The sequence below is a fragment of the Limulus polyphemus genome, unplaced genomic scaffold, assembly GCF_000517525.1.
Source record: "Limulus polyphemus unplaced genomic scaffold, Limulus_polyphemus-2.1.2 Scaffold2099, whole genome shotgun sequence".
NCBI lineage: Eukaryota > Metazoa > Arthropoda > Merostomata > Xiphosura > Limulidae > Limulus > Limulus polyphemus.
Window position 1 is genome coordinate 205,209 of NW_013667709.1, and position 9,487 is coordinate 214,695.

The 9,487-nt window shown below is 35.8% G+C and overlaps 1 protein-coding gene across 1 annotated transcript; it reads right to left on the reverse strand.

Moving 5' to 3' along the window:
• Nucleotides 1–1,740: 1,740 nt before the first annotated feature.
• On the reverse strand, nt 1,741–9,087 carry LOC106465942 (myosin heavy chain, muscle-like). The gene is made up of 10 exons (XM_013926182.2): nt 8,957–9,087; nt 8,039–8,255; nt 7,389–7,629; nt 6,896–7,217; nt 6,423–6,554; nt 5,927–6,166; nt 4,773–4,973; nt 4,274–4,429; nt 3,169–3,254; nt 1,741–1,920 (listed from the first exon to the last, which is right to left on the reverse strand). The coding sequence occupies exons 1-9, from the start codon at nt 8,975–8,977 to the stop codon at nt 3,204–3,206; spliced, it is 1,581 nt and encodes a 526-aa protein (XP_013781636.2). The 5' UTR covers nt 8,978–9,087; the 3' UTR covers nt 1,741–1,920; nt 3,169–3,203.
• Nucleotides 9,088–9,487: the final 400 nt, after the last annotated feature.

Consider the following 9,487-nt stretch of genomic DNA (forward strand, 5'->3'; position numbering starts at 1 on the left):
CAGAACCGTTCCACTGTCCGTTTCTGTAATAGCATTTTCACCGTGCTAAGCCTATTCTCTAAGGCAGATTCAAATAGCTACTTTCCTCCATAATTTTGTGTCTGTTGAAGATCCCTAGGACTTTCTTCTTTAAGTTAAGCTTCAATTTTTACATTGAAAGCTCCAATCACCCTCATGTTTTCTAATATTTAATTTTGTATGTCTTTGTAAAATTCATTTACAGCTTCGTCATCATAACTTTCTGTTAGTGTATACACTTTAATCATTATCTTTTCTTTCTTTTGCCAACACATTTATATTGCAAGGACTGTATTTCAGTAACTTATTGGCAATTCTTGTTATTTAATCTTTTAATTTTGAGTGTGTCAATAAACCTGTTTCTTTCACTTTCTTGTTCTTTTCTCTCTATCTCTGGTGTACAGCCGTGTACCATTTTTAGCTGATATTGTACCTTATCCCATTAGTTGAGTTTCTGCTAGGCCTACAATATCCCAGTTGATGTCTTCCACCTCCTCCAACAACAGTTCCATCTGATGTGGCCATATTGATTTTGGTCATGTTTCTTTTATTCCTTCATTTGTTGTTATTTCCATGATTAACTCGGAATGGGGCTCCATCCCGGGCACTATTCCTCCTCCTTCATATGAAGTTATTTACCTTAAGCTGATATACTGCCAAGATGTGTTAACAGAAAACCTTTCCTTCCCACCCATAACGTTTTTTCTATACATAGCAACTGAAAGGTTTTCTTACAGATGTTAATCAAAGTGTTCAGAGTAAGGTAGTAATTATAACACTTGGAAACACAAGCTATTCTGTATCACATAGATACATAAATGTTGGAGTTTTTGAACAAAACAACCCAAATCATTATTGCAAAATATCACGTTGTGATGAGAGTAAATACAAGTAGAATCTTTAGATCTGAAAGTATTGGAGAGACGGCCTTTTTTAGAGAAGACTTTAAACATATTATGTTCCATTCCTTTAGAATGTCTAGTTTCCTGAAAAGTTAATTATTAGCTCGAACAGAACTACAACATAAATAACAGTTTTGTAAAACCTGACAGTCAAGAATGTTTTGATATCTTGCATTAAATACAAGTACTTTGTTGTGTACACAGCTGTGTAAACTTGACAGTCAAGAATACTTTGTTGTGTACACAGCTGTGTAAACTTGACAGTCAAGAATCCTTTTTGTTTGTACACAGATGTGTAAACTTGACAGTCAAGAATCCTTTTTGTTGTGTACACAGATGTGTAAACTTGACAGTCAAGAATCCTTTTTGTTGTGTACATAGCTGTGTAAACTTGACAGTCAAGAATACTTTTTGTTGTGTACACAACTGTGTAAACTTGACAGTTAATGTTTTTATCTATGGGATTTTTTAGTCCTTTTTAATTCACCATACAGTAACCTAAATTAATTTAAAGTATGTGAATAATGTTAAGACATTTCGCCGAATTGTTTAATGATGTGTCTATGTGTGCGTGTGAAATATTTCCTCTTTTTTGTTTATACAAATATGTAAACTAGACAGTCAAGAATGTTTGAGTGCTATTACAATGTCACTACGGCGAAATATTTGCTGAATTAATTTGAATCAAATACATAGTTAACACTAATTCTTCATTTAGGCCCAGTTTACATTTTCTTGTACATTTTTGTATATTATTATTGTCGTACTCGAACTACCCAAAGTAAAATTATAAAAAAAATGCGTAAATACGAACACAAAATTTACGATAATCTTTTATTTCAAAGGTCAAAAACAAGTAGCTTTATCTACATTTTATCTTTTGTAAGAAGAAAGGAATTTCTTAAAACCAATAAGGATCACTCAGAAAGCCAGGGATTTTTTTTTTGTAAGTGCATATCGATTTCCAGTGGCAAACTTGCTAACGGGTAGAGAAGAAAACCTATAAAAATACATAAAAAAACTGTATTAATTACAAATAAGAAACAATTAATGTCGTTGAATAAGCTGTAATAGTTTTTTTTTTCACACTATAGATTTTAGCAAGATTTAACACGCGTGTTTGGACTTTAAGTATTAAAGATTAATTTAAAAATTATATAGTTGAAGAAAAGTCCCATCTCGTCATATATAAAATATTTGATTCGCAGATAAGTTACAGTATATTAAAAAATAGTAAATTGGACTTGTACACGACATCTGTGTTATGTAAGTGAACCGGACCTATTAATCTTTCTTTACAACCACACATGAACAGTATCTCCAACCTTCTGGTTCTAAGAAGATAAAGAAAATTTTTCCTAATTTATGTAAAGTATTATAAAACCCACTTTATTTATTCTTCTCAAAAGTTGTATTTTTTAAATATACCAACAAGACGACGATTGTTCTTAGATAATCGTGTTTTAAACATACCAACAAGAAGACGATTGTCCTTAGATAATCGTGTTTTAAACATACCAACAAGAAGACGATTGTCCTTAGATAATCGTGTTTTAAACATACCAACAAGAAGACGATTGTCCTTAGATAATCATATTTTAAACATACCATCAGGAAGACGATTGTTCTTAGATAATCATATTTTAAACACACCATCAGGAAGACGATTGTTCTTAGATAATCGTATTTTAAACATACCATCAGGAAGACGATTGTTCTTAGATAATCGTGTTTTTTTACTGCCATCTTGTGGTAGAGTTTTAAATGTTTCTTGATTCGTGAAACATTAATTAAATACTTTCATTCAGGTGTGAACTTTATGAAAGTGGAATTTACAAACAGGATAAACCAGCGAGAGTTACCCAGTTACACCAGTTGTTCAACTGTTAAAAACTAGGAATTCCAACCGATACTGTTACAAGTGTTCTTATTTCAGTAATATATGACCTTATAACTCCAAATTTCATTTCTATTTAATTTGGACACTCGACGTTTCGCTTTACAGCCTCTTCTGGAGTGTTCCACTAAAACACAAACCGTAACTAATATGCATTACAAGAATTAGATAATGAGTATTATATTCTTGCCATTAGAAATCAGTGGGATATCTCTTGCTTGATCACCCTATAGTTCAGAACAGTAACAGCTAGGTTGAATTTTATACACGTGATCCACTCTTTAAAATTAAAACTAGCTACGAGTGGCCGTATTAAAACATAAAACTATGGTAGAATGTAAAGTAACTTACGGATGATAGGCGTATCTGTATGTTAAGACAAAAGATTACTCCTCGTCACCTCCGATTTTACTTAGACGACCGGGCCTCATCACAGGCTAAAAGAATCAAAATAACAGAATACGTCAAACTCCCTAAATTAAAATATACTTAGTGCTAAAAATAAATAAATAAAAGCATTTAGTTTTATTTCTCAAGCCAAATACAACTCTCCGGCCCTAGAAGCGTGACAGTACACCTTTTTACAAATGTGACTGTCCAGACAAGAATCGTATAAAACCAAAAATATTACCCAGAAGAAGGCTTTTAATAAATGATATCAGTTACACCGTTGTAACATATTAAAATAAAAAAAACAGTTAAACAGTTAGAACCAGTATTGAATCCAGACCTTTCCACCGGGTAAGGGAATGAATTCCAATTCGACAAAATGGAAATTACTGTACTTCAGGGGGGGGGGGGAGTATTTTTTGCCCAGGGGGAAATTCCCCCTTGTACACACATGGATTCAACACTGGTTGGAACAGGGAAGATATGGACTTAATGTTTCGTACAAATGATTTTAACGGACATGCTATCAATAGAGATGCTTTCTACCTTAATTATACTTGTATTTTAAAAAGTTTGTTTTTGAGTCAAACTTTACGTCTGTTTTCTTCTGTTAAGTTAGTATTTTCTATTAAAAGTCGAATAAACAAACAGTATTTATCGTGCAATTCGGTTTATTTCAAAATAAAACTTGTGTATCTTATTTAATTGTACTTTTAATTTTAAAAAATCAATATTAGTCCTATGATGTTTTTAAAAGTAAATTCTTTATCTAATCCCCTAGAGATTTTCAAGAATTAGAAGAACGTAATAATATATATACCAACCACGTTCGCCATATCCATTGCCGATGACGCGTTTCGCTCAATCCAGAGCTCATCAGGCCGTTTAGGATACAACAAACATAGTAGTGGTCGTTACACTCTTTATATAAGCCGTTTGTTACAACAATAATTGTTATGGTTTGGAAAGGCGTTCACTCAATAGCTATTGTCGTGCACCCCGTTTGCTTTTAAACTGAATTTACTTTATCGTAAATGGGCTTCAAAAACACTAGCCGTCCACTTACCCCTGGGCTTACTCCTCGACTGGCAGAGGCGGAGCTACGGTTCTTGGCACGCAATTTGGCGAGGGCATTTTCGGCCATGTCTGACCGCTCTTCAGCGTCCTCCAGTTCCTGTTGAACCTTGCGGAATTTGGCCAGATTCAAAGCAGCAATTTCCTCCTAGTGAAGAGAAGTTGAAAATATTTAAAAATAAAATCTCCAGGAACGAGAGTGCATCCTCTTTCCTTTAGCTAAATATCGCCGTATCGTGTCGTTGTTTTTTGTAATTATAATGTGTATCAGCCAAATATGGTAATAAATATAGTGACCACCTTAGCAGCTTTATTCTTTATATTATTTACACATGTTTAGGAATAACAAAAGTCTTGCTTTCGGGTATTTAAAGTTTAAAACCTATCACCTGCTATTGGTAGTTCAACTCTGACACTTTGGTTTCGTTAATGATACGTAGTTTTGGTTGATATTAAATTATTTATACCATTTAAAGTAGTGATATACTTACAGCTTCCTCAATCTGTCTCTTATAGGTCTTGAGTTTCTGTTGCAATTTGTCAACTAAGTCTTGCATACGCTCGTGGTTTTTGCGATCTTCGTCAGCCTGGAACTGGAGCTCTTTTATTCTACGTTCTCCCTTTCTGAAATTCTTAGAAGAGTCCGCATGACGGCGCTGTTCGTTTTCTAGTTCGTTTTCCAGCTCACGCACCTAAACATATTCGCTCATTAATAAATGTTGAACATAAAACAGAATTAATTGATACTGATATATATTACTTTTCACCATAAAAACCTACAACGAGGCGAAGCTATAATGTTATTTGTAACAAGTGAAACTCATTATTTAACACAACATCGTGTCTCGATTAATAGTATATTTATTTTACTTGTATCGGATACTTGAGTAAAACTATACGAAGGCTACCTGCTGCTAGCCGCCCCCGATATTTGAGTAAAGCTATACAAGGGCTACCTGCTGCTAGCCGTCCCCGATATTTGAGTAAAGCTATACGAGGGCGACCTGCTGCTAGCCGTCCCCGATATTTGAGTAAAGCTTTACAAGAGCGACCTGCTGTTAGCCGTCCCCGATATTTGAGTAAAGCTATACAAGGGCTACCTGCTGTTAGCCGTCCCCGATATTTGAGTAAAGCTATACGAGGGCTATCTTCAATAATTTGGAATTGGCAGACTAGAGGGAAAGCAACTCTTGGGCTTTTCTATTCTAATAGTGGGATTTGACCGTTACTCTTTTAATGCATTCACGGCCCAAAAGAGGCAATTTTCTTTTACGGCAAAATGACGCGAACCTTAGACCCTCGGATCCACAGTCCGGCAAGCTAACCACTAGGCCATGCCCGGTTTCTCAAGTAATGGAAGCTTTACGTACACCGACATTAATATAAAATAACCTACCTTTGTTTCTAGACTACTCTTTTCTACAGGTATTTGATTTTTTTTTCTTTCTTTTTATGCATTACTACTGCCCAGCACGCGAACATAAACACTTCGAAACAGTTGGAAATACATTTCTGATGGAGGTTGACAATGTAGTAAATCCTTTGTGGTTTTATGTAAACAAAATTGCTCATATTAAAATATATTATTAAAAATCGGAAATTAAATACTTCCATTTTGACTGATCAAACTAATAATTTTTCGAACCTTCTGTTCCAGTTTCTGGATGATTTTCTTTCCGCCCCTCAAAGCAGCAGCCTCGGCCTCGTCAAGACGGACTTGTAGTTCCTTCATCTGACCCTCCATCGCCTTGCGCATCTTCTCTTGTTGTTGACCATGTTCCTGTTCAGCTCTAAGTTCATCAGCAAGGCGAGCAGCGTCCACCATGGCCTTCTTGGCTTTTTCCTCAGATTGTTTGGCCTCGTTCAACATCTCGTCCAAATCAGACTAAAGTAAGGAAACATTGACGTGTTCTTAGTTATTGAATAGATATCAGGTTAAGGTTACTAGTCTACTTTTATATCGTTAATCAAAAACTATTACTACATTTCCTATTATCTTAGTTTTAGATTTGATAAGACAAGCAATGTTATTTAAAGAATTCATATTGAGTGTTGTAAACTTAAGCGCTCTCCCATACATTATTAGAATTAAAATATAAAACCGCTCTGTTGAGTAAAATTAAATATAAGGCTTCTCTTACTTGCAAAGCTTGCATTTCTCCTTCAAGCTTCTTTTTGGCCATAGAGAGAGATGCAGTGTTGGCGGACAACTCGTTCATCTGTTCGTGGGTATCAGCCAGCTCCGTCTCTGCTGAACGTCGCCCGCGGTCAGCCTTGTATTAAGAAAAAGAGAGACAGACTGATTAAATCTATCACAACACTTCATCCCTAGAAAAGGCGAGTAAAATGAATTACGGTATCTCCGAGTCAGATATTAGTAACGTAAAACAAACTTTGGTTTAGATACCGATCTATCAATCAAATCTAAAGCAACTCCACAGACTCTCGACTGTATCTTGCTGACAGACATTTACTTCATTCCTTCAGTTCTGATTCTTTGTATCAGAACTCGCTAGTTTTAAAAAGGCGGCGGACAGTGCGAAGGATTTATTATTATTATTATTACTGTTTGGAAATTAATGCGGATCAAGTAGCGAATTCAACGATGTCTCACCTGTTCCAGAAGTTGTCTACTTTCTTCCAGTTCGCCCTGGAGGGCGTGGCCACGTCTTTCAGCCATGGCGTATTGTTCTCTGGCTTCATCGCGTCCTCTCTGTTCTTCTTCCACTGCTTGTTGAAGTTCCTTGACCTGCTGCTGGTACCTCTTGATGTTCTTCTGAGCGTCAGCACTGGCCTTGTTGGCGTGGTCAAGAGCGATCTCCAACTCATTGATGTCGCTCTCCAGCTTCTTCTTCATGCGCAGGGCCTCAGCCTTGCCCCTGGACTCGGCTTCCAGGCTGGCTTGCATGGAGTCAATGGCTCGCTGGTGGTTCTTCCTGCAAAGATAGAATTTGTTGTTTTTTTTCAAATTCTCTGCACAATATTAAAATAGAGGAAAGCAAAAGTCGATAACGTATATTTGGTGAGGATGAACTATCGAAACTAATGGTAATTAGAACAAAGTATTTAACCATTGTAAAATCGGACCAAAAGCGGTTGATGCAAACCTTGTGTTCTCAAATTCTTCCTCTTTGTCCTGAATCCTGCGGTCAATCTCTTGGCGAACCTGAGAAAGTTCAAGCTGAGCACGTAGCACCTTGTTCTCCTCCTGTTCCAGAGCGGCCTCGGCTTCCTCCAAAGCTGCCTGGAGTTCTTCCTTCTCCATTTCCAACCTCTTCCTGGATTTCTCCAATTCATGGACGTTCCTACCACCCTCACCAAGCTGGTCGATAAGATCCTTGATTTCATCTATATACAGAGGTTTCAGTGAGTAATAAACTAATTTGATGGAAAGCAGCAACTTGAACAGACTTGCAATAAATGTTAAAATATATATAAAGATTAAGATGATAAGGTGCAAAGAAAGAAAATCTAGATTTAACACTCTGGTACATAATGAAATGATTCGATAAATATGGATTGACTTTGCCGATATACAAATGAATTGCAGGAATCGAAACCAGAGTTTTAGCGTTATAAGTCCTCAGACTTACCGGGGAGCTGGTGCAAAGGAAAAGAAAAACACTTGTTAGAAATATTGTACAAACTATTTTAAACCTATAAAAGTTTTTGACTTGCGATTTTTTTTTTATTCACAGCTGTTTTAATTTTGTCTAGATTGTAGTAGAGTTCATATTAAGTAAAAAAAGCGTATTGCCTTGTAAATTCTTGTTCTCTCGTTTAATAGCTTCATATTGTTCCTGACTCTCCTCGTATGAAGTCCTCATCCGGAACAGCTCCGTGGAGTAGTCTCTGCATTCTCTCTGGGAAGCATCTAACTCACCAGAAAGATCATCAACCTTCTGTTTCCATTCTGCTACTGTCTTATCGAATGACTTCTGTTTCTTTTCTAGTGTAGCAGCAAGGCTATTGGCCTGCAAAGTGTAGCATGGAAAAGATGACAGTTTAAACTAAATGTCTTGTCAAGCTAAAAGAACAAACACATCTTAATTCTGGTATCACCAGTTGTATTAAAATTGTAAGATATTTAAAATTTGTGTGTATAGTGTAACCCGAAGTTATAAGAATTAGTACTGTAAACACATTTTATTTCTTAAGGGCTTCAGATCTTGACGTTTCGATTATTTCAAATAAACAGAAACAAACTCGAAACAAGCTTTTTGTTCAAACTGATACGATATATAGACTATACACCGCATATAACCAAGATAATAGGTTGTGGTTTTCTTAGTGCAAAGGTACTCAACAGGCTATTAGAACTCTGCCCACCGTGGGGAATCGAACCCCGGATTTTAGAGTTGTACGTTCGTAAACGAAGATAATTTTAAATTGTGACATGTATATTGTTTGTTTGTTTCGGGTGCAACGCTAATCTGTGGACTATCTGCACTCTGTCCACTGCAAGGAATTGAACTCCGGATTATATTGTTTGTTTACACGTATAAAAAATGGTACTGTATATATATATATATCATTTCATAAGACGCTTAATTTTATCCTCACTTAACTACATATTCCCCGACTTTAGATGGCCACATTGGTGAACAAAATAGTCTTCGAAAATATTGTATTGAACTATAATTATAACCATACTATATATATAGCCATTACTCACCCTCTCGACCTCAATGGACATATCCTCGATCTCTCCTTGGAGTCGAGATTTAGCCTTTTCCAGACCGCCACATTTGACATTGATCTGTTGAATGTGCTCCTCGGCTTCTTGGAGTTTGGCTTGAAGCTTGTGTCTGTAAAAGAACGTTTTTAATGTATAAATAAAAGTATGGGTTTAGCTTGAAGCTTGTGTCTGTGACATAACGTTTTTAATGTATAAATAAATGTATGGGTTTAGCTTGAAGCTTGTGTCTGTGACATAACGTTTTTAATGTATAAATAAAAGTATGGGTTTGGCTTGAAGCTTCTGTGTGTAACATAACGTTTTTAATGTATAAATAAATGTATGGGTTTGGCTTGAAGCTTTTGTCTGTAACATAACGTTTTTAATGTATAAATAAATGTATGGGTTTGGCTTGAAGCTTCTGTCTGTAACATAACGTTTTTAATGTATAAATAAATGTATGGGTTTGGCTTGAAGCTTCTGTCTGTAACATAACGTTTTTAATGTATAAATAAAAGGATGGGTTTT